This window comes from Pagrus major, chromosome 8 (genome assembly GCF_040436345.1).
Source record: "Pagrus major chromosome 8, Pma_NU_1.0".
NCBI classification, from domain to species: Eukaryota; Metazoa; Chordata; class Actinopteri; order Spariformes; family Sparidae; genus Pagrus; species Pagrus major.
This window is the reverse complement of record NC_133222.1, coordinates 32,636,866-32,662,945: the sequence shown is the minus strand read 5'-3', so window position 1 is coordinate 32,662,945 and position 26,080 is coordinate 32,636,866. Positions and strand designations below refer to the sequence as shown.

Here is a 26,080-nt window from a genome sequence, read left to right as displayed (position 1 = left end):
TGACAGGGGACGTGAACCTGATATGACAAGTTTTGTACAGATGTATGTGTGTCTGACATGATTTTGCATCAATAATAACATTTTAAAATCCTTGAAATGGCACCTACTCCTTCTCTCTCATTAAAAATTCCAGAATATATAAAGAATATTCATCATTTTACAAGTTTAAGTGCTGAACGCAAGACGTCTCTTACTTCACTGTAAATACTAATATGGTATTCTGACATATAAGGGGGAGCGTGCCCATTTTTCCTAAAGGGGTAGATCCAAAGAAGGTTTTGAAACATAAGACTCTGCCCCCCCTCCCCTCACAAATAACTTTCCGACAGTCCCTAATGATCCATCTTCTCCCTCAGAGGAGCACACGTCGCCAATCTAACCTCCACTAACACATATTAGTTTATTGATTTCATCAGTTAAAGAATGTGGTGAACACTTACAGGATATTTGAATGTAAAGAACTGTGTTATGTCAATCGGAGGTAAAGACAAATCCAGACATGTAGTTTAACCCTTTCCTGCCATCATGTGGTCACAGGGGTCCAGCCTGTCTGAAGGGACCACACCTAAAATGAGCTGACGTAAGAGCGTACAATATGAGCTCTGTGTGTGGGGGTGCTCTGCCATGTGAAGCGGGCATGCTGCCAGCACGCTAAGCACACCCCAGGGGCCTCTGGGTAATTATGTTATAGGTTAAGGGCAAATGTGCGCTTGCGGTGAGAGGGGATGTTGAATACAGAGCGCTTCGAGGAGTCCTAATACTGGGGTTTAACTCAGACTGGGTGTGTCTGCAGTGAACTCACTGTGACATACAGTGTACATACATGTTCATAAGCATCATTAAAGAGTCACATATAAACACTGTGATACTCCAGCTTAAGTGTTTTTTCATGTTATGGCCAAGAAATGATGAATGATGAATTACAGGCCAGAAATGCAGGTAATGTATGTGGTGGTGAAGTATAGAGAGAATTCAACATCTGCAGAGCTTCTTTCCTTTAAGACTAAACAGCAGCCCCTTGAGGCTGAAAGCATCATTGCACCGAGAAAATCCAAATTTAAATCACAAGGTGCTCAGCACATGTTAAGGCCTGATATATTATAGTTTTCCCAATTGTTTAAAGGTGCACTATGTAGTTTTGAAGAAATTGTCATCAGAAGAGAAACTGGGTGAACTGAATAGACAAACAAACATCGAAAATCACAACACAATTCCTTTTTAGGGTTAGGGTAGTTTATTAGAGTATTATTTCAAATCTGTAATATTACTCGTACTTAAGTGTGCATTACACCATGTAATGTACTTAGTTACTTTTGAAATCATAATTGATTACAATTTGAATTAATATCTAAACCTTCCATCTGCATTTTTGTAGCCAATGAGGTTATCCGATCAGTTAAAAAGTAACTCGTACTCTGAGTAGTTTGAGGGCAATACTTTTACATAAGTATTATTTTAATACCAGTAGTTTTACTTGTGTATGAGTAGAGTTTTTCAGTTCTCTCTCTACCACTGCAGCTACCATATGAGCACCTCTTGCAGAGCATCAATTTAAACACCAGTGTGAAATATTTAAAACACTTCTATCAAAACACTGCTCCTGTACTGAAGGGTCTGGCTTTAACAGGCCATGCTGAATGCAATATTCAAATCCCGCTCAGATTTCATTAGAAATTCTAGATCCCCTTCCTCCTCCTCCTCCTCCTCTCTGCTCTCTATGCTGCTCCATCCCCCTCCCCCCCCCCCCCCCCCTGGCACTGTAGAGTTCACCACAGGTGTCTTTTATACGCTAAGAGGTGATTGAAGTGTTTTGCCAATTAAGTTTGATCAGGTAGAAAGTGAGTAAAAATGTTTAAGGCCAGTGTTTCCAGGTGAACAAACTGTGCTCAATGATGTGATTTGTGCTAGAATGATCAGGAACTTATTAAATACATGACATCAGTGGCTCCCAAATGGTTTGCTGACACACACGGGTGTATTGTGAGGCAAGTCAGGGTGTGCTGTGGGACAACTTCAGATTATTATTGCAATATACAACCGTACGACAAGTAATGATTGTAATGTTTTTAATTGAATACATCCGTCCTTTATACACATTTTCCTGTAGGGACAAAAATATCATCAGGAAATAATAGTACAGAAAGCAGTATTCCCAACTGCTGTAATAAAACATGATAGTTTATTTGATACTCCAAAATTAATTTAAAATTATGACATTTTAGTTTTAGTTTTCTCAGATGCTGCTGGAACCATCTCACCCAACTTAAGTTTGAATGTTTTCCATCTGTAAGCAGCTCTCCAGCTGCATTGTGGGACAAGCTGGTGTCTGTCAATAGCACGCTCTGACAGGCCAGCAGTTGCAGAGATAATTCTACTCACCATGTGTTGGACTCACGGAAAGATGGACAGATGGACAGACAGTCTGACATCTATAAACCCTTATTTACTGCAGACTGGACTGCATCACATTGTTGAGTGCTCCTGCTATTCTCTCCACCTGCACACGGATCAATAAGCCCCCCTCACTGAGCAGAGTGCAGGCTGTGAGCTCCCAGGTACTCCTTTCATAGCACTCGCCAAAATAAAAGTATTGGATAAATGCAGGAGAACAGTGCGTGTGAGAACAGACAGTCAGTCAGATGAATGGACTCTCTCGAGGACTCTCTCCCCTCCATCCAACAGCTGTATGGGTTTTCAAATAATCATCTAGCACGAGTCCAACAGATCCATCACTCAAAGTCTCACGTTATTCCTCTCACTCTGTTCCAGGCTGCAATGTGTTAGCAAACAGCTGAAAGGTTTCTTAACTGCCTCCCATCGAACGGCTGCCTGTCATCATTGATGTCACGTGAATTGGCTGACACATCAGTAACGGGCCTGTCGGATAATCAGCATCCTGGAAGGTGATACAACAGCAGTGACTGTCCTCAGCCATCCCTCTCACACGGCAGACCTTCAACAAGTCAGTCAAATGAATCTAACAATTAGGTTCCGCCAAAGATATTTTATTAACATATCACAGAAATCCAATTCTTTCACGGACCTTAACCAAAGTTAATCCTATAGATCAACTTCTCAAACTGTGGTACAAGTACCACTAGTGGTACGTGGAGGAATCCTAGAAATGTTTTTTTATTTATTTTTTAAATAAAATAAGTAAATTAAAAAACAAACAGGATAATACTGTCAAGATGCAGTAATTCAAATTGGAATACCGAAACTGAAATGTAATTTAAAATAGTTTGATAGTGAACCGAGTGCGAGTGCTATCAGTTACTGAAGGGTCCAGTGTGTAGGATTTAGAGGCATCTAGTGGTGAGGTTGCAGGTTGCTACGAACAAAATACCCCTCACCTCAAAACTGTGAAAAACACAAAAGGCCGTCTCTAGAGCCAGCATTAGGTGCGTCTGTTCTGGGCTACTGCAGAAACATGGCGGCGCTACATGGAAGAGGACCCACTCCCTCTGTAGATATAAAAGGCTCATTCTAGGGTAACAAAAACACAATGATTCTCAGTTTCAGGAGATTATACACTAATGAAAACATGATCATAATAATTATGTTCCAATATTTAACAACAGGTCCCCCTAAATCCTACACAATAGACCTTACCTGGAGAGCCTGATATTACCTAATTAAAGTGGGTGTAAAAAGTTACAGATTAGGTTCACTCACGTTTTTTTTTTTTTTTTTAGCCTGCTGTGCACTATCTGGCCTGCACCAAACGGCAGACTAGACACAGTTAGCAACGAGCCAGTGAACATAGATGAGCAATTAGTAGCTGAGGTAGTTGATGGAGACGAAACACAGAGCTAAAACACTGGACCACAAGGAACTTTCATTTCCTGTTGATTCTGGCGGTATGAGCACCAACGCCTCCCGTTGTGAAGATCTTTATCTGGCCAGCATGTGCATTTGTTTTTAAGGTGAGTGAAAGAAACTGTCAACATATTTTCAACACTATTTTTCTTTATAAACACAGCTGTGGCTACGTAAGCATAATAACTGTAATATGACAATGTTGAAACAGGGCAAACTTTGTTTCAGTGCCGTACCACCAGACTACAGAGCAGCTTCTTCCCTCAGGCTGAGACCCCTCGATTCACCCTCAGCACTCCAGCATGAAATATTTAGTTTTACGACTTATCTGACCCAAGGTAAGTCAGAAATCCACGTTGTGTGTTCACAGCTTCTTACTGCAGGTTTGATGTATGTTTTGAAACTTATCAATGTCACTTTCAGTAAGGAAAGTATTAGGAGCACAGTACTAACTTTCTTTTATCATTTGACTTCCATTAGTCATTCACATTCAAGGTCTATTGCTGCTGATGTTTGCAAGAAAATATCATGCATACAGCACAACTGCCTTATGTTCTTACTCACGCCACTCTTTTGATGTGTACGGCTTTTATGAACCTATCTGTACAACATTTTCTGCTTCGGTCCATTCACTATTTCATGGCTGTCTGAATGTGTAAAGCACTCAGTGCACGCTGGTGTTTCACATTACATCGCTACAGGGGAGAGAGTAAAAATCACATCTGCGGCACAGAATTCAAAATCCTTTTTTTTCTACTTCAGGGTGATTTCTGTGAAGATACATGTACACAAACAAGCACACTGAGTCAATTTTACCTCTGTGTGTGTTTGACGGTCACTCACTGCAGCACAAGAACATCTGGAGGAGTAAAGGCACTTTCCCAACATTTCTTGAGACATCTTTAATTCAAACATTTCTTACAGTTATTCCGTCAGACATAAGTGCATCTTGGTTTTAGTATGCAATTAGAGTTGTATTGAAAAGTCATTAGCGCTACAGATATCCACACACCCATCTGTCATACTGCTTTAAGATGGATATCATAAACCTGGTGTAGAGTCAAAACTATAACTTAATGCATCAATCAATAAGACTGTTAGTCCAATAATTGAAATGGACAGTCAAAAGAGATATAAATATATCTTGCTTTCATTTATTTTCTATTAAAGGAATGTTTGGCTAGCTAGTACTACTGAAAACACTAGTGGCTACACTCAATGGGCAACAGCCTTTTCAGCTAGAAGGGGACGTAGATGTAGGCTAACGTGCATCATAATGTTGATGTAGAATGTAACAGCAAAACAGCATTCTCCTGAACAACTGAAGTAGCTGGGGACTTGTTTTAAAACGTAAAAAAAACCCAACAAAACCTGTCGACATCAACTCAGGGTGTCATCATGCAATATAATGTGAAACAAAATACAGTTAGTCTTCCCCCAGGTGTTTTCTCTTTGTTTCTTCATCTCTCCTCTTTGTTTTCCTCCCCCTACACTTCCAAGTGGATCCAAGGAAGCCCTGAGATCCCAAATTGATTTCAAAAGACGTTATTTACACCCTCAACGCGTGGTTGAGCTTGTACTCCCACTTCAGATGCACTAGCAGTTTTAGCATAGCAGCTACAGAGAAGATTTCAGTGCTAAAAAGGGTGTAAATAACATATTTTCAAATCAGTTTGGACTCTCAGGGCTTCCAGGAGACTTGGAATACGCCGGAAGTGCTGTAGAGCCATTTAATGTTTTCTTGGGGTGTTTTTTGACATTTTAAAACAAGTCCCATCTACTTCAGCTGTTAAGGAGAATGCTGCAACACCTTTTTTGCTGTGAAGGTCCAGAAATGTTACGAAGCTTACTTTCCATCAGCATCGGGGCAACAGATAATGAATGAATTTTTATTTTTGGGTAAACTCATCCTTTACGCATTTCAGCCGGCAAGCTAAGTTATCTTGCTAATGCTACACAGAAGTCACAGACATTGTGCTTCTATTTTCATAACATCTTAAAGTGCTCGTCTCTTGGAAAGAAGTCTGAGGAAGATGCTGCTCGGCTCAACTAGGGAGGGAATAAAAGATAAAATATGTGGCAAGACCAAAAAAGGGAGAATTAAAGAGTTTAAGAATTAATTTAAAACTAATTTTAACAGAATTGTAATTTATTTATGTTTAGGCTACAGTTAAATTTATGACTAGTCTGACAACGACAAGCCAGAAGCACAAGACTCCAGACATTAAATGGTGATAACTCTTTCTGCCAGAAAAAAGACATTTTGGATCAAAATTCTGTCATAATAATATCTGCAGATATAATTTTTCCACACCTCATGCAGGCAGGTGCTCAGTATGGTATCTGATACATACTGTGTCATCAAATTAACTGCAGTCCTTTTTGTTAGCTGTTTAAAATTTGCACCACTCATACATTTCAAAATCTGCATTTACAAGTAAAACACGTGTGATTAAACACAATTATTCAAACAGGCTGCAGGTATCCAGACCATGTGGACACGTCTCATCCGCTCCCGTCATCACCTACACAAACCATCTCAGCATCAATCAATAAGTGCTCATTAATTTGTTAGTGTGGCATTAATAAACTCACGTCCACTTGACTTGGCTAAAACTATTTACTTGATGTAAATATCCAAGAAAACAGCAGCCAGTCTAGAAAAACTGAAGCTGAACCTCAAAAAATACTTCCATGACAAATCAATGTTGGCTGTGCTGAACCAATATGTGGAGCCATACCAGAATGACTTCACATAACGGAGTTGTTGTGCGCTGTCCATGAAAACTGAATTCTCCTACAGGGCCAGACTCTGAATTATAGTTTCATTTACTTCAAATGATCTCTTCAATAGGAAAACAATGCTTTGAAAATGACAATCTGAACCGCAAAGAAGCTTCAAACATGGTTAAAGATCAATTCAATGACTTTTCAGAGCTGAGCACACTGGCTGGTATTTCCTGGAATATCAGGGAAAACTCCATCGACCGTGTCCAGGCTGACCCTCTCCCTTTGTTCGCTTTCTTCAATTCACATTGTCTGTGTGTGTGCATGTGTGCGTGTATTCTCATCAGCGTGTTACAGTTTGCTGGTCAGCTGTGGGTGTGTGTGTGTGCTGGCTGTCCCTGGAAACCCTCCATCGAAGGCGGCGTTCAGCACCTCGTCCAGGTTTCCGGCGAGTACAAAGTCGAGGTCGACGTGGACGTTGGCTGGAAGCTCCTCGAGGTCCTTCTCGTTGCGTTTGGGGAGGATGACGCGCTTCACTCCGGCCCTGTGAGCCGCGAGGATCTTGTCCTTGATCCCGCCCACCTGGGAAGGACAGACCAATCCAGTTTGTTAAAACTGTGGACGGATTCGACATCTTATTATGCGTCTGATGTGATGAAATCTCACCGGCAGCACCAGCCCCCTTAGCGTGATCTCTCCTGTCATGGCAACGTCTGATCTGACCAATCGGCCGCTAAACAGCGAGGCTAGGCAGGTTACTATGGTAACACCTGCAGAAGGGCCATCCTTGGTGACAGCTCCAGCAGGGAAGTGGAGGTGGATGTCTGTCCCTTCTAGTGGATCGGGACCCCCCACCACTGTTCAAACACATGCAAATGCAGAGTGTAAATGCAGGTTTGCAAGCCTATTCCACAATGTGCTTCATCCTGTAAAGGCATGTACAGTATGTACATTAGACCTGTGAGAACTCACTGTTGGCGAGCTGGTAGGTTTTAGCGTTCGTTCTGAGCCAGCTGATAGCCAGGTGTGCCGATTCTTTCATAACGTCTCCCAGCTGTCCGGTCAGAGTGAGCTGACCATCTCCCTCCATACGACTCGCCTCCACAAACATGATCTCCCCACCGAGGGGAGTCCAGGCCAGGCCCAGAGCCACGCCGGGCAGGGTGAGCCGCTCAGACACCTTCCAACACACAGACACACAGACACACACACACACACACACACACACACACACACACACACACACACACACACACAAACATCCGTGAAGCTGCATTTGATGGAATCATCATCAGAACTTCAAGGAGCGTTTGCAAAATTCAGGAATGAATGTGAAACACAAGGTTGTTGTGACCTCTGAGTGAAGGAGGGAGGGAGAGGAGTGGGAAAAAAGTGTAGGGGGAGGAGAACAAAGAAGAGACATGAAGAAACAAAGAGAAAACACCTGGGGAACACTAACTGTATAGTGTTTCACATTATATTGCGTGATGACACCCCGAGTTGATGCCGTATTATGTTTTCAATGATTCCGACTTCTTGAGCAGCAGCTGTGGTGGAGCTGCGAGACATCTCCACAGGATGCCTTTATATTCATGAGCTGTGGGAGCGGACTGCAAAGTTCAGACAGTCGTGAAAAAAAAGAAAAGTGCTTGGAGGACAAATTCTGCACATGTTTCTGTAAGTGTGGATTATGAACACTGCCGATTCTCCACAGATGCTTCTGCTTACCTCCATTTCAAACAGCGGAGGTCCCAGGATGTCTTTCAGGGCGATGTGGTCAATCACTATTGGCATCTCTGGAGGCGCCGCCTTGTCTGAGCACACATGAAACAAATTGAATCCTATTGAGTTAGCGTACTGCTGGATGTCCGACCATGCATAAAAACATGACATCTGCTCAAAACTTATTTCTTTCACATTTAAGGTGAGGGGTTCAGGTACTAAAATACAAGACTAAAGGAAACACACTTCTCTTGTACATCAGTGTTTTAAAGTTTTTAAAGTGTATGTAAGCACACTGCGGGGAACAGCCACACGTCTTACTCTTCTGTTTAAAGAGACAAAACTGTGGAAGACCGGCCTCAGAGAGAGAAAGAAGAGAAGGTGACAACAGCTGCAAGTGAGACTGGAAATTCACACGTGCACCCCCCCCCCCCCAAGACCCCGCCCCCCCCCACACACACACACACACACACACACACACACACACACACACACACACACATCAAACAGTGAAACTACAAATAGTGGACAGTCATCAAACACCATCCCCTTGGAAAAATGCAAAATACATGCACAAGAACACACATCATTTGCAAGCTCACACACACACACACACACACACACACACACACACACACACATCAGTGTTTCTGCTGCGTGCGGTGACATCAGTTACCTGGCAACACAGAGAGCTCTCTACAAAGCAGCACAAAACAGCGTCCGACTTCCTGTTTCTCATGTCCCTGTCACTACTCTTTCTCTTTCCTAAAGTCCCACCGACTGAATTCATCCTGATTTCAGTCAACATGTCTGATCATTTCAAGCGAGTCTGGAGGGATTTTGAAGTCTAGCCAGCGGGGACACATTTTAATCCACTGGGAATCCTGCAGACAAATTAATACTGCGAGTATGACTTCCTAATGTCATTACCAAATGATTAATGTAGAACGGGCTCGTCTCCACCAAACATGCTGACACAGAACTTGACAGGGTTTATTTTGTAATAAAGAGCAGCTGCTGCGCATTATCCAGCCCATTACACAGCTACTGGCAGACATCATGTTGGAGTTGGAAGGATACTTCAGACACCCAGCAAAATAAAATAACATTACTGTTTATCACTCATATTAAACAGAGACTTTATGTCACAGTTGGGACGCATTTGTCTGTCTGGACAAATGACTCGCTCAGGAATAATCAAGATGATGAATACAATACATGATTTTGGTGGTTTGTACAGACAACCTATTCAGACTTTTATCATGGGGGATGTACATGCTGTTAGTACAGTTCCATCTTATTCCTAAAAAGGCCCACCTACGCAACACTTAAACTCCACAGACCATGTTGTTCTTTTCAAACATCTACTGAAAATACTTAAAACACACTCCACAAGTATGATAAGCACAGGAGGAATGGCATGCTGTGCACATAAAGCCAGTCAAAGACCAGTGTGATCTCGAGGCTTCATAGCTGCAATTAACTTATCTAACAAGCACAAGACAGCATGTTATAATCTTTCAACCAATCAGAAGCCGGGGCTGAGTCCGATGCCATATATATATATACAGTCATGGAAAAAATTATTAGACCACCCTTGTTTTCTTCAATTTCTTGTTCATTTTAATGCCTGGTTCAACTAAAGGTACATTTGTTTGGACAAATATAATGATAACAACAAAAATAGCTCCTAAGAGTTTAATTTAAGAGCTGATATCTAGCCATTTTCCATGGTTTTCTTGATAGTAACCAAAATCACTTAAGTTCTTACATCAATAGCTATGGCACTGTACTACCAAAAACACTGCTTTTAAGCATTCCATGTTTTCTTTTCTGTTTGCTTTAAACACATGATACACACAGGAGTTAGTACTTGATTGCGTAACCATTGTTTTTGATGACTGAAGCCATGCGTCTTGGCATGCTCTCCACCAGCTTCTGACATTGTTCTGCTGTCACAGCAGCCCATTCCTGTTGCACAAATTCAAACAAATTTGCTTTGTTTTTGGGCTTGTGGTTCTCCATTTTGAGTTTGATGATTTTCCATAGGTTTTCAACTGGATTCAGATCTGGTGATTGAGCAGGCCAAGGCATGGTGCGAATGTTGTGGTTCTCCATCCAGGCTTTAACTGACCTTGCTGTGTGGCAAGGGGCATTGTCTTGTTGGAAAATCCAGTCATTCGAGGCAGGAAAGAGTTTTCCAGCTGATGGAAGAAGACTGTTTTCAAGAGTAGCCCTGTACATGACCTGGTTCATTCGCCCTTCACACAATTGCATTTGCCCTGTTCCACTCATACTGAAACAACCCCAGATCATCACTGATCCACCCCCATGTTTTACTGTAGGGGCAAGACAGTCTGGTTTGTAGGCTTCTCCAGGCCTCCTCCTAACCAGTAAGTTAGCTGGAGTGGGCATCAACTCAAAATTGGATTCATCACTGAAGAGAACCATAGCCCAATCATCAACAGTCCAATCCTTGTGATCCCTAGCAAAGAGTAACCGGGCCTTCCTGTGCCTTTCGTTGATGAAGGGCTTCTTCCGTGCTCTGTGTGACTTCAGACCAGCTTCAACAAGTCGGTTTCGAACTGTCCTTGCCGAACAAGTCACATTTCTCGACAGTGCCCACTCATTTTTAAGGTCCCTGGAGGTCTGACGACGATTCCTGACACAGGAACGGACGAGTGCACGGTCATCTCGTGGGGTAGAGAGACGTTTCCTGCCGCGGCCAGGTAGCAATTTGGTAGTGCCGTGTTCGGCTTGTTTTTTCTTGTTGTAATGAACAGCTGTCTTGGAGATCTTTAGTTTTTTTGCTACCTGTCTCTCACTCATGCCAATTTCCAGCAGTGCCAAGATGGCTGCCTTTGTGGCTTCACATAATTCTTTTGTTTTAGGCATTATGTGAGAGCTGACAACTTCTGAGTTGTGCTATGGCTTGAATGTAAGCAGGAAACCACTCTAAGCCTTTGCATGTGCAGTGCTGCTTATGACATGAAATGGCCTCTTATATACCCTGGGAATACAATTAAGCTTAAGAATGTCAAATAGGACATAAAGTATTATGTGATCAGCTGCATTTTTTGTCGTGTTCATTGTATTATACCTTTAGTGGTACCAGGTATTAAAATGAACAAGAAATTGAAGAAAACAAGGGTGGTCTAATAATTTTTTCCATGACTGTATATATATATATATATATATATATATATATATATATATATATATATATATATATATATATATATATATATATATATATATATACAGTCGTCCTCAAAATTATTCATACCCTTGCTAATTTTTGTGATTTTCTATTTTTGTGATGAAATGACTGCATTTTTTCAAGTTTGTTTATGAGGTATACGTGACCAACAAGTGAAAGAATGACAACAATACACATTTCAAGAAATTCTTCATTTCAGGGGTATTTTATTGAAGGATTCCCAAAAAATGCCATGTTCAAAATTATTCATACCCCTGACAATATCTCAACAAAAATCTTTGTCCTGTGGTTATTTCAAAATGTTACAATGGAATAAATACCATTAACATTGTTGAACAAATGTTAAACACTGATTTAAAAAAATAGCATCTTTCCAGAAGAGTATAAATAGAGGAAAAGTGTTCTGGTCATTCTCAATTTCTGGTCATCATGGTCAAGAAGAAGGAGCTAAGTGAAGACCTACGTCGACGTCTTGTGCGTGCCCACAGTGAAGGAAAGGGTTACAAGGCCATTTCAAAGCAGTATGATGTCCCTGTGGCAACCATCCAGAGCATAATTAACAAGTACAAGAAATTCAATACTGTTAAAAACCTCAGCGGGCGTGGCAGGAAGCGTAAGGTGTCCCCCAAACTTGCCAGGAAAATATGCTGAGAGGTCAACAACAACCCCCAGACCACAACCAAGGCCCTAATTGAAACGCTTGACCAGGCAGGGACAAGGGTCTCACGGTCCACCATTGAGCGAGTCTTGCACAGAGGAGGTCTCCATGGACATAGGCCTCGGAAGACGCCGCTGCTCAGGAGGAAACATGTGCAGGCTCGCCTGGCCTTTGCTAGAGGTCAGCCCAGCTTTTGGTCAACCATCCTGTGGTCTGATGAGACCAAGTTGGAGTTATTTGGCCATATGGATGCTCAATATGTCTGGAGGAAGAAAGGCGAAGCATATAAACCAAAGAACACTGTGCCCACAGTCAAGTACGGTGGTGGACGCATAATGCTATGGGGATGCTTCTCTTCCAGTGGCACAGGGAACCTAGTCAAGGTCCAAGGAATAATGAAAAAGGAAGATTACATCAGGATCCTTGATGAAAACGTGAAGGAATCTGCTGAGAAACTACAGCTTGGCCACAACTGGACGTACCAGCAAGACAATGATCCCAAACACACTGCCAAGGTAGTGAAGAAATGGTTCACGGACAATGATGTCAACGTCCTAGAATGGCCAAGTCAGAGTCCTGACCTGAATCCCATCGAGAACTTGTGGCATCACTTGAAGACCAGAGTGACGGCTAGGAAACGGACCAACCTGACCCAGCTTGAGGCTTTCGCAAAGGAGGAATGGGCAAACATCCCACAGGAGACATGCAGGAAGCTTGTGGACACATAAAAGAATCGTCTCAAAGCAGTCATAAAAAACAAAGGCTATGCTATTGACTATTAAAGGAAGACATTGGACTAGGGTATGAATAATTGTGAACATGGTATTTTTTGGGAATCCTTGAATAAAATACCCCTGAAATGAAGAATTTCTTGAATTGTGTATTGTTGTCATTCTTTTAGTTGTTGGTCACGTATAACTCATAAACAAACTTGAAAAAATGCAGTCATTTCATCACAAAAATAGAAAATCACAAAAATTAGCAAGGGTATGAATAATTTTGAGGACGACTGTGTATATATATATATATATATATATATATATATATATAAAAATCTAGGCTTCAAACAAAGTAAGACAGAATCTAACATGAGACAACCATATAGTGAAGGAATATATATGAGGAAAAAATATATATATATACAATATAAACAATGGCTATGTCTGTAAAAATACTCACTGAGAATATCTCAAAGGTAACAGAACAGCCCAACTCATAACATCACATTAAGCAGTAGTTCACCGTTTAGAGCCCGGGGAAACAAGGTCTGTAAGGTGAAGATCCAATAAGCCTCAAGGTTCTTTAAAAACAAGATCACCCCCTCTAGGTGGCAGACTAACCTTTTCAATGCCACAAAACCGTGAGGTGGAAATGTCGTGTTTTTCATCATTTAAGTGTACAGCAACGGGATAATTGCAGTCATTTCTATGTATGGCGCTTTCGGGTTCACTTATGCGTTGCTTCAACTTCCTAGTGGTTTTACCCACGTACATTAATCCACATGGAGTGCGTACACAACGTGTGTGGAGGCGCACGTGATGACACTGTTAATGGAAAATGATTTGTTTGTGTGAGGATGAGAAAAGCTATAGGTTTTATAGGTGCTGTTGCACTGTGCGCATCTCCCACACCGGTAGTTACCGTTGGGTAAAGGGCTTAATAGCCTCTGTTGTATCGGCTGTGTGGGTTTTTGGCGTGCAAAATTGAACCAACAGGTCTGTTTTGGCTAGTTCGGGATCAGATTTTAAAATATGCCAGTGTTTTTTAAAAAACGATTTAATGACATATGACTGAGGAGAATACGAGGTGATACAGGTCTCAGAGAAACTTTTCCCTTTTGTTTCTTTTTTCTTCAACAAATCAGAGCGGGTTTGTTTAGTGCAGTCTCATAAGCCCCTTCAATCCAGTCAATAGGATACCCACGCTGGACAAATCTCGCTTTCATGTCTTCAGCTTTCTCCATTACATCTTCTGTTGTATTGCAAACCCTTTTTAGTCTAAAAAACTACTTGAATTCTTCATCATATGGTTGTCTCTAAGTTATAGTTTCGCGTAATCAGCTTCTTCATAGCCTAGATCTAACCTACTTTTGTATTACATTCATACATTCATACAAACAAATGGTTTTCATTCAGTGGTGTAGATTTGTTGGTCCAGATGTGTTTGATGGGATTTTGAGGGATGTCTGTCTGCGGTGTGGCCTGATTGGGCCACATGAGTCCACAAGCCTACTTAAGACAGCCTCCTCCATTGTCTTGTGAGATAACCTGATGAAGGTCTATGTACCGAAACGTTGTTGTCATTAAACTGAATGAACTGCAAGTGAAGTGGACAGTGTGCAGGAGTCTTTTTCCTGACCTAGTAAGAAGTGGGATATTTTTCCGACTTGTCTGGAACGCAGCATTAATTGGTTCTGACAGACCCGTTTCACTGCAGACATTTTGACTTGTCAAAGCAGGAAAAGTGACCAATGACATTAACGATGGCACTATTCAATTAAGTGTCACAGTAAACAATGCCAGTGAGTGAGCATACACAAAACCAGAGCCCTGGAACTGGTTTGCCAAAATGGAATACAGCCGTCATTAAAGGGTTTAAATTCCACCTGTGCTTTTCCTGCATGTCTGCAATGAAAAGGCTCTATATTAAGCATGCTGCAGTTGGACCTGCTAATCCTTGGCAAATCAAACAGCAAAATACAAATTATTTCCAACTTTTTCTCGATTGTATAAACGGCTCTAACACTTGACTCATCACAGCAGGAGAAGCACAGACTGTTTACAGTGGCTGCTGGTCTGCTCGTCACCATGTAAGATGTGTTTCCTCGGCGCTCTGTGAGGTTATGATTGACCAAAATCAAATTACAAGCACTATTTATTTGTAGATACTTGTTTCTTTGTTTTACCCTGTTAATTTTCCTGATCACGAGTTTAGCCCACTTGTTGCACTTGTGAGCACGCCGTGTCTTCTGCTCAACTGAAGGCAGATCCTTTGTGAGGAGGCTGCACCGAAGCCCTCCACTGACCCAGATTCCTTGCCATAAATAGATGCCAACTATCCTAACCTTCCCAATTGTGGACGAATCAAATCAATGCTCCGCACAATAAAACAGGATATATGCGGGAGAATTCACTTGACTTGCTCGTGGTTTCATTTTTTTTTTTTTTTTATAGGTATATGCAGGTTCATAGCAGCGTTAGCAGCTGCTAGCGTCGACCCCTCCATGACCTCACTACCCAATAGGAACGACATAATCTCTGTTTTATAGTCTCATCCACCTCGTGAAATCCTATATCGCTGCATGCCATCAAAATGCTGTAAGAGGATGATATACATTTTGAAATTGAAGATGATGTATGGGATGGGTGGTTGTGACAGGTTCACTCCTCTTCCACCTCTGCTAGGCACAGGTGTCTACACTGTGAGGTTCAACACCACTATCACATAATTCAGGTTGAACCATCAAGAATGTACGAGGATGTCGACGTTATCAGCAACAATCTTTACCTATATCCATGTGTTTAGGACATGCCCCTCTCTGCATAACATTTGGTTGGAAATATCCAATACAATCTTACAAATTATCTCCCTCAAACCACCTGAAATCACTGCCTTATTCAGAGTCACCCTCACACCTGCAATATTAAATCGTATGAGGAAGTTTATAGCTTCTGTAACTCTCTTGCTGCCCCCCTTTTTCTTGTCAAGTGGAAATCTTCCGCTCCGCCTACCCATTACTCTTAGATTAGAGTTATGTTACATTACATGGTTACTTTGCTCGTACGATCAGATAAGATAGAACTTTATTAATCCCAAAGGAAATTCTTCATATGGAAAAAAAAATGATGATACATTGAGAAGATAGTAAGCTAGTTTTTTTGCATATGCTGATAAACTAACCTTTGCTACCATCCCAGACTGACAGACCATTTTCAATATCCCTCCCTCATTTATTGAAATTATACGTTGAAATTATACATATGCACAAGTGCATGTGTGTTCTTCTTTTCGTTCTCTGATCTTCGGTCTTGTAATGACTTAAAGCTTTGAAACTCGTTATACTACTGTTATCTGTTTGGAAACCCAATCAGTACATTTTGGAAACATTAACAATGGCTCTGTTCTATTCAAATGTCCCAGTGACCTCTTGATTCCACTGGGCACTTCTCCGTTACCTGACGTGTGTGCTGCTGTTTTGTTCTGTCTTCCACTGGAAATGTTTCAGAAGCAGAGCGTCATGCCTGCTGGATGTAGTTGCCCAGATTGTGTTTATTTTATTTCTCCTTGTTTTTTTGTGTTTCTACTGTGGTTGAGAAGGCTACGTAGTTACATTTCAATACTTGTCTGTTTTAAGTGTTTTTATTGTAAGTATTTCAGACTGTTGTGCTGTAGAGCCCCAGTTGGCACCTGGTGTTTTATTTTAAAACAAACTGACCAGATGCACAATGCTGTTCCTTTGTCTGACTTTGTGTCTGGCTCGATCTGCTGTGTGCTTCTGCAAAGATCAGACTCAGCGCATATTCTCTGTGGGGCAGAGCGGAGAGCCCAGTGGAAACTGGAGGTAAGGCATGACAGTGAGCCGGGATGAATAATAAGTAATTACACCTGTGCTTTGCCTGATGTGCCATGACAGAACATTAAACATAGGGAAGGCCTATTGGTACATGAAGCTTAGTGACCTAATTTAAAGGTCTACTGAGACAGAAAAAACAATAGCATCAGTAGAGCATCTAACTTATTGTGAAAAGGCCATCTTTCATTTCTGTCTGCTGCTTCATTTAATCTATTCATTTATCAGTGGGGTTACATGAATTAGGGATTTTGTGTGTGTTTGTAATGTTAGGGCAGATGATCTGCTTAATTAGTCATGGTGAAATAGGTGCAATGATGCTGCAATCCATTGCAAGTCGGAAGTTGATACTTACGAGTACATATTCCTGATTTCTAATCTAAATGTATCCCAGTACATCTGCTTGGGAAAATATGGATATGCACAGCAAACAGATGTTTGTATGTCAAGTCTCTGACCATCACAAGCAACTACAGCAGCTGATTTATCAGATTATGCCAGTAGCGCAGAGATGGGAGGAGTAGGCTCCTATTGCTTTCTATCAAGCATAAATGAACAGAATGGAAATGAAAAAGGCAACTGAGGAGTGTTAAGAGTTGTTACAGAACGTTTCATAATACAAATACTACATTCAGTAAAAAGCAATGAGAAGGTAAAAGGTAACTGTTCACTGTGAGCTGCCATACTACTGTGATGTCATGCGTGTTTATCTCTGTGAAGTCGAGCTTGGTGGATATCCTGCCTGAAAAGTTACCTTTTATTATCTGCATTTTAAATTTGTACATAAAAAACACCTGAGTGGTCACATTCAAAATTAAACCAAAAAAAAAAAACACTCCAGATATCGCAAGAGCGCTTTATGTGATAAAGTGCAATAGAAACAGGCTTAGTGAATAAATGATGTACACAGAGCATGTGACTTAAACGTCCACTGAACCCTCTGCTCCACTGAGGAGGTGTAAAACGGTGGCAGATGAAAACAGGAGCGATAAGGAGACTGTAACATTCTTTAAATTAATACATGAAACAAATGTAGTGTTTCAGGTCGGACTAATACTCATTTCATTGCTCCATCTTGTTGCGCCTTCTTCCTCTGCAATGTTTTAAATGGCACCTGACTGGAAAATTAGCGCTGCCAGTTGTTTACTTGGAACTAAATCCTAATAATCACATAAGAGTCAGGGATGGAAGCAAGAATTCATTTGCATTTTCTTTTGCAGATTTTCTCAAAATTCAGGTCAAATATGCACTACATTTGAATTAAACCTAGTTTGAGTCAAGTTGAGGAAGAGACGGGGTAAAACTCTTTCATCCCATCATATATTAATGTGGTTTCTGTTTTTTTAAATCTGTATGATTTGGAAGTTTTGTATCAGGTTATCTCGCCCTTTGGTAACCTGAGCAGAAGGTATGTTCCAGTTAGGTGAGGCAATATTTTCTGTTTACAGCAATTATCCACTGATGGTGCCACAATAAGAGCATAATTTGATTGTTGTTATGATTATTTCCATAAACTTTAATTTATGTCAGTATGTACACATGTATGTAGAGGCATTTATGTGTTACTGCAGTGCAGGCGAGTTTATCCCCTCCCACTCCAATCAGTCCAATCAACACACAGGGGCAGAAAACAGAGAGCTCAGGGTATTACCTCCTTGCTCTGTTGGGCTCTCAGGGATCAAACTTTCTGTTTTGGTGACTCTGTGACCTTCAGCGACCTTCACAGCCACAGCTCGGCAGATCGCCCCGATTTTCCTCTCTAGGGAGCGCACACCTGCTTCTCGGGTGTACCTAAAACAGCAAACACACAACAGATGAATACAATTAGGCGGAGATGAGGTTTCACTAGCAATGTAGCTTTTGTTGCAATGACCCTTTATCTTGGTTTGGCCTGCGAGAGGAGAAAACCCTGAGAATCTGAATCATAAATAAACAAATTAACTTAGAGAAAGGAAAGTAGAAATTCCCCATTGGCAATGAACTCAGGAGGCTGCCCTCATCCATCTGGCTGAAGGATGTTCTCTGTAATTTGTAACCCTGCAAAAGGAGTACTGGTCAATTTTCAAGACAAATAGCCACTAAACCACCTGACAACTAAATGATACACTCTGACAACCAGAAGTGGAATCCCACGTTAGCCTCAGACGTGAGCTGCCAGCTGGCTGAGCCCTCCGCTCCTCATATCACACACTGGATCTGCTCTTCACAGGACTAAATGTTGAAGCTTTTCAGTGAACATCCAACAATGTCCAAATCAATCTGGGGAAGTTAGTTGAATACAATGAACGACTTCCTTCTGTCGTTGCATCAGAACAATATATGAGCTCAGCAGCATACCATGTTTACTGTAGCAGAAGAAGCCCTTTGCAAAGTGACATGACAAGTGTTTATTTTACTACAAATTCCCTTTAAAAAGTCTACGTTCAATCATATATATTTCCAGTATTTTTAATGCAAAAGTGACGTGGTGTTTATATGCGTCCATCATCTACATTATTGGGTGTATTGTTCTCACATGTATATTGTCAATTAGCCAATACACAGATGATGTGATGATGTCATCACTGTTCATCTATAAATATGGTGTGTTTACACCCTCACCTTTACGATGAAGACCACTTGAGGTGCAGGTATTTATTCATCTTCCTGAACACTATCTCAGCTCAGCTGATGGACAGGGAGTGGCATCCTTGCCAATGAGATCCACATTTCATTTATTCATCCAGAAAATAAAATCAGATAAGAGCTGCACATAAAATGTGGTCCTGCTGCTCTATAATTAAGTCGAGGTCATGTCAAGCTAGTTTTTTTTCCATTATGTTTGTTATGCATGTGTCTGTGTGGACCTGCTGATTATATCCTGCGTGGTCTCCTGTGGTATATGTAGCTGCTGAGGTGTTAATCCATGCTGCTCCAGCTGGTTTGGGATCAGGTGACGGTGAGCTATCTCCACCCTCTCCTCCTGCGTGTAACCTGAAACACACACAGATTTATCATTGCACACCTATAACATCGTCATACTCGCTGCTGACAGTTATAAAAAATGATTAAAATTGAGGGAGCAGAAACAGAGAAAACGTCTTTTGTATTTCTTTGTGTTATGTCTGTTTATTGGTACTTAAGTTGTCAAACAATACAGACCGAGTATATATAATACAAAATAGTATTAAAACAGGGACGATATACAGTATAGCTGTTAATTGAGGTACAAGGCTGCTTTATGTGGTCATAACTGACATCTCACTTAACCTACTTATTGTGGCAGAGAGTTGCGAGGATATTTTTTCGTGTAGCCTCTACATAATCAATGAAGGGTTGCCAAGTGTTATGGAATTTGTCAGCAGAGCTTTGTGATGTGAATCTGAGCTTTTCTAGTTCTAAGGTGCTGCATAACATCTTTTATCAACATAGCGTTAGTGGGAGGTTGTGTCTGTTTCCAATTGAATAAAATTAATCTACCTTGCCACAGTTGAAAGGAGTCCTTTAAGTGGACTGTCCTCTCCCAGTACCCCAAGTACAGCCAACACTCATCTTTTTTTATTTCTTGCCAAAACCTGGCGCCCACATTACCCACAAAACAACTTTAGTGCCGACAGTTTGGTCGGATATTTGGGCTTGTTATGCTGTTGTGTCAGTCAATGTAGCCTCAAGGCGCTAGCCTCAAGCTGAGATGAAGAGCAAGCTGCAGATGTTTGGTTTGCTCATTTGTTTCTAACTCCATACCTCCAGACATGACATGCCTTTAGCTGAAACCAAAGCTGACTCAAGAGACAACACTCTAATCAGTTTTCACACAGCTCTCTCTGGAGCCATGAAAAGCTTCGAACAACCTTTATCAGATATGCTGTAGTGTAACCCAACACCTGTATACAGACTTTGATGCATTTAATGTGCCCTAAAAATAAAGGCAGAAGGTTCTATTTATAATCACGAAAAGCAGCAGGCTAGGAAATCCAACCCCGGTGGTGTGTTTGGTTTGTCTGTCAGTCTATCAATCAATCTCCAATCCTCTCTGTCAGTACTGTGGACAGTGCAGCACCTACACACTCACCCCTTAAATTAACTGTATTCATTTCACCAGCTCAGAGCACAAATGCCCACTTGCTTGTGGGGCTTACAGTAGTTACATAAAAAAAACATTTAAACACCAAAACCCATTCAACCACATGCCAGCACAGGCTCCGCGTGACCTCACTGCTCTCTGTCTCTTTTATAAATTAGATTTAATCGGCATTAAATTGGCAAACGGGCGATTAAAGTATGACAGAATACATTATGCAAAATGTATTTACAGACTTTGTTAGCTAAAAAGGAGGTTCTGCATCCAATCACATGGGTGCTGGTATTAATGTTGGAGGTCCTGAATGCTGTTCTGGCAGCATCCGGCACAAATGAAGCCCTGCATGTTTCAGTGTGTAAAACAGTGGAATAAAAACAATCCAGCGAGCAATTACGTAGAAATGTGTCCTTGATCCTTTTGAATTATCTTTCCTTGGTTGTTAGTAATAACACAGGTTATCATCTACAGTTCATTTGTCTCTGTCTCTGCAACATTCTTGAACAGCTTTAGTGCAGTTTTATCTGGATATACTTCAGGTAATGTATGTTAACGACAACAGTGTCTTATCTTTGACGCCCTTTAAACATGTTTTAGAAGATAACAGACCGGGGTGATGGCACAGGTGTTGTCTGTATTATAAAAACTAATTCAATGATACAGATAAAGCTGGACATGGAGTTGCTGTTTCATCTGTTCCCTGAATATAATCATACAGATTCAGTGACATCACCTGAGCAAGAGTTTGTCTTAAGATCAAATAAAACTGTGCAGAATGGTTCCTGAGAGTGACTCTCACCCACCTGGTACCTGTAGCACCTCCATCCTGTCCAGCAGGGCCGGGGGAATGGTCGCTGTGGTGTTTGCAGTGGCGATGAAGAGCACTTGAGAGAGGTCGAAGGCCACGTTGAGGTAATGATCTGTGAAGCTGTGATTCTGCTCTGGGTCCAGGACCTAAAAGAGCATTTAAAGACCGTTGCAGTGGCAGTGTTGAGAGAAAAAAACCATTAAAAGAAGAATTAGTGAGTAAGTACAATAAATGCCTACTAGCAGTTGCCGCAAAGCTTAAGGTTAGGCTTCGAGCATGTAAAGGTTATGCTGAATGATGACATCTGACACTTCTACTAAGTAATCTGAATGAGAGCGCTGACCTCTAGCAGTGCAGCTGCAGGGTCTCCTTGCAGGCTCTTCCCAAGTTTGTCCACCTCGTCCAGGAGGAAGACAGGATTATTGACACCTACTGTCTTCAAACCGTTGATGATGCGGCCGGGCATGCTGCCTACATATGTGCGCCTGGAGAAATGAGCAGAGGACGTACTGTATTGATGTGTAACTGAAACAGAACTTTATTCTACTGATGACAGTAGTAAAGTGAAGAAACATACATATAACAATATGTCATCTACTTTTTGTAAAAGTATGCATTGCATTACCACACAACAAAAACAAATCTTGGAAGAATTAAGATCCCAGCAATGTTCTCTGTTACAAATTACCTAATGAAAGCAAGTTTCAATGTCAAGTTGTCTGGCTTCAAACAAAAGAATAAAAAAAGTAAACACAAACCACACACATTTTAATAAGAAACCACTGGAGGGGTCTATTTCTCAGACAATTCTTTTCTGAAGTTGAACAAATTGTATAATCAACCGTTAAAGAACACTCATCTTTATCACTCGCTCTCCTGCTGTTGGTATGCCGGACACATGTTTCTCATCTGGCTGATAGAAGCTGTCTCAACTCTGCTTCATCTGCCTTTAAACTACCCGGATTAGAATCTGCAACCTGAGATGAACTCTGCTGCCCTGTTCACCTCTCTGCACAGACTCTCACAGAGGCATAATCGCTGATACATGGCCTGTCAAGCAAACCTATCGATGAGAACACACACAATGGAGCGTCTGCATTTGTGTGTCTTGATACAGATTAGACTCCCGATGGAGGCTGTTAACAGACAGATGAAAGGTTCACTGAACTGATGAACTAATGATTATTTTACTGGCTCTGAGTCAATCAATGCACTGTAGTTCATTATCAACTTCTGTTGTTTTTGCTGCAGTAAACTTTACTTGATGTATGACATGAGAGAAACAGCTAATATCAAGGTTAAGTCATAGGTGACTGATTGATTGATTGGTGGCTAAATTGACATAAAGTTCCCCGACCTATTTACCTCTCATGTTTGTAATTTGACAATGTGGTTTACTTGTCAGGGGAAGCGCCATGTCTGATATGCTGTCAGATTGCATTAATATCTTCACCTCAGGGTAGAAGCTCTACTGCCTTTCATCTTCAGGATCTTATCATGCACATCTGTGCTTTAATCATCTGTCTTTCAAATGACATGCAGCTGGATTTCCAGTAACGCTGCAATATATTGCCCAGATTTCCCATTGTGTTGAACTGTTGGACTGAATAAAAAATAATTATGTTTGAAATGCAGTCCAGATACTTAACTCACGGGGGCTCACTCAGCAGCAGAGAGTGCCCACAGAGCCACTGTAAGCTCCACCATTAAAATAATTAACTGCCATGTCACATTGTTTTACCCAACGTTTGAATTATCCGTGCCCTAAAACTAGACTAAACTAGCTGCTTAAGATGAATCACCATATATTCTTCTCATATCTTTGAGACATCTCGAGCATCATTGCGCTTGCCTCTCCCTGTGTGGTCCAGTAGCATGGAAGGGAACTATGCCCTCTGCCCCAGAGAACTCTGTATATCTATATCTATTTATACTGTGGTGGCAAAACATCTGCTGTCAGAGACCTCCAGCAGAGTTGTTATCTTATTAGCATACCTGTGTCCTCGGATGTCAGACTGGTCACAGACGCCTCCCAAAGCGATGCGGTGAAACTCTCTGCCCAGAGTCCTGGCTATGGAGCGACCCACGCTGGTCTTGCCGACCCCTGGAGGCCCCACAAAGCAGAGAATGGGGCCCTACAGACACAGCATCACCATGAAATTGACAGATAAATACAGAAATCCCTGTTCATTTTCTTTAATAATTGACTCTTGTTTTCTACAACCCTGGATTAAGAAAAAGGTCTAGTAATTAGAAAACAAACTATGTTTATAGACAAAGGTTGTATGAAGTGTTCCTGAGCCCATGTAGTAATATCCTTTATACAATCATGTTTTTCACTAAGTGGAGAATCTCGCCTCATCCTTGCTTGTGAACGACTGAGCCTTTTGAGGTTGCCCTTTCTTTACCCAATCATGATACTCTCACCTGCTACCAATTACCCTGTGAAATGTTCCAAACAGGTGATTTTGGAGCATTCCACAACTTTCCCAGTCTTTTGTTGATCCTGTCTCAACTTGGTGAGGTGAGGTAAATATTATTTTTGTACTGTTCTCAGTTGTGTACATATCTCAAAAAGGATTAGAGATTTACCCAACTTTTTTTAGAACAGGGGTTGTACAATAAATAACCTATTTTCTTTATATATTTGATAAGTTTACTGATGGAAAGTCGGGTGAAATTTCGTATTATTTTTTTATTTATATATTATATATATAATGTACCCACTTGCTTTTGCTCGTTCGTTTAATTGTCTAGTTTTGTCTCGTCTTACTGCCTTCAATTTTATTTATTTATTTTATGTCACACTTTGTGTCTTTCCTCTCTCACTTGTCTTGGGTTGCATCACTTTTTTTTTTTTAATGGCCTTTATATGGCTTTATTGATAGAACAGGCTCAAGGTAGACAGGAAACAGGATGAGAGAAAGAGGGGGAGTGACACGCAGTAAAGAGCCCCAGGCTGGGACTCGAGGCCGTTGCAGTGAGGACAATGCCTCTGTACATGGGACGCCTGCTCTACCAACTGAGCTAAACAGCGTCCCTGGGTTGCATCACTTAATAATAAAAAAATTCCATTCAGGCATTTTGAGATGTCATGTTCAGAAAACATGAGGTTCCAGTGACCGTTGACCTTTGGCCTCTAAAATCTAATAATTTCATTCTTGAGTCCAACAGTGGGTTTGTGCCAAATCTACTGAAAATCCCTTAAGGCATTCTAGAGATATCAATTTATATGGCAGGAAGTTGTTGTGACCTTTGACTTCTGACCTCTGAATGTCTAATCCGTTCATCCTTGAGTCAGAGTAGAAAATTGTGCAAAGTTCGAAGAAAACCAGATAACCCAAAAACATAATGCCAGCCCTGGCTATTGCTGGTGTGGAGGCATCAAAAACAAAAAATATGTTATTAACTTTATTAAAATCATTTACCAGTACACCCTTTTTAAAAGCTATAGTCTTACCTGTAGCTGCTGAGCTAAAAGCATTAGCTTGATTCCCACCAGTGGATGTCGAGGATATAAATAACCGCTTTTCAAATTAATTTGGGATCTCTGGGCCACTGGAGACGAGCTGTATGTGTTCTGTTTAGTTTATTTCAGTTTTTTATTGACTTTAATTTTTTTTTTTAAAATGCCCCATCTGCTTCAGTTGTTTAGGGGAATCCTGCAATGCTGTTTTGCTGTGAAGCTCCAGAAATGTTTTGTGGACTACAAAACTTAACCCTTCTTTTCATCAGCAGGAGTGAGTTGATAATGACTGAGTTTTCATTTTTGGGTCAACTTTTCCTTTAATGAACTGAAAGTACCTTCAGTGAAGTCTTCAGCTGTCTAACAGCCAGGTACTCCAGCACGCGTCTCTTTAGCTTGTCCATGGCATAGTGATCGTTGTCCAATAGAGTCCGAGCAGCTCGAATGTCCAGGCAGTCTGAAGAGCGTGTGTGGGGGATCATGGATGAGATGGATGGATTCAAAAAACAAGAGAAAACATAAAAGTTAACAAAGGCTAAGACAGTGATGAAAACTACAGAGACAGAATGACTGCTGTAATGTAAGAAAGAGAGGAGGAAGAGGGGACAGTAGAACAGTAGTTTCCTTGGGTGGTTTGGCAAATATGGATCTATCAAGGACAGACAATCCTTTGAAATTGTTCAGTGAAGAAGTACTTCAGATTTCTTTGCAGCACAGACTTACTGACCCTGCAACTAAATCAACGCTGTCCTCGTGTTTTGAAGTCTCCACTGATCTGAGCTTATTTGTTTTCATCACAGCCTGGGGTCAGCAGCAGAGACAAAACAAAACAAAGCAGTGGCAAAGATTGTTATATTATTATTATTATCATTAGTGTTGTTATGTCAAACTTCCTCTTTAGTCACCCAGAGGTTTTAGAGCAACGTTAGTCTAATTTCCACTTGTCCTTTTGCTCTCCTCTAACTGATGAGTAAAATATCTGGCTCTATAGCTAAATGCTACCCTATGTTCACCATATGTTCTCCATGCTCCT

At 41.1% G+C, this 26,080-nt stretch overlaps 1 protein-coding gene across 1 annotated transcript in view; it reads right to left on the bottom strand.

Moving 5' to 3' along the window:
• Nucleotides 1-4,706: 4,706 nt before the first annotated feature.
• Nucleotides 4,707-26,080, bottom strand: part of lonp2 (lon peptidase 2, peroxisomal) — a 36,009-nt gene continuing 14,635 nt past the window's right edge. Inside the window, exons 8-17 of the mRNA XM_073472639.1 lie at nt 25,386-25,504; nt 23,577-23,716; nt 21,925-22,066; nt 21,577-21,727; nt 19,563-19,689; nt 18,368-18,507; nt 8,275-8,360; nt 7,519-7,726; nt 7,213-7,403; nt 4,707-7,128 (exon numbers count right to left, since the gene is read on the bottom strand). Coding sequence (XP_073328740.1) covers nt 6,898-7,128; nt 7,213-7,403; nt 7,519-7,726; nt 8,275-8,360; nt 18,368-18,507; nt 19,563-19,689; nt 21,577-21,727; nt 21,925-22,066; nt 23,577-23,716; nt 25,386-25,504 — 1,535 coding nt within the window. The 3' untranslated portion in view covers nt 4,707-6,897. The remainder of the gene's footprint in view (nt 7,129-7,212; nt 7,404-7,518; nt 7,727-8,274; nt 8,361-18,367; nt 18,508-19,562; nt 19,690-21,576; nt 21,728-21,924; nt 22,067-23,576; nt 23,717-25,385; nt 25,505-26,080) is intronic.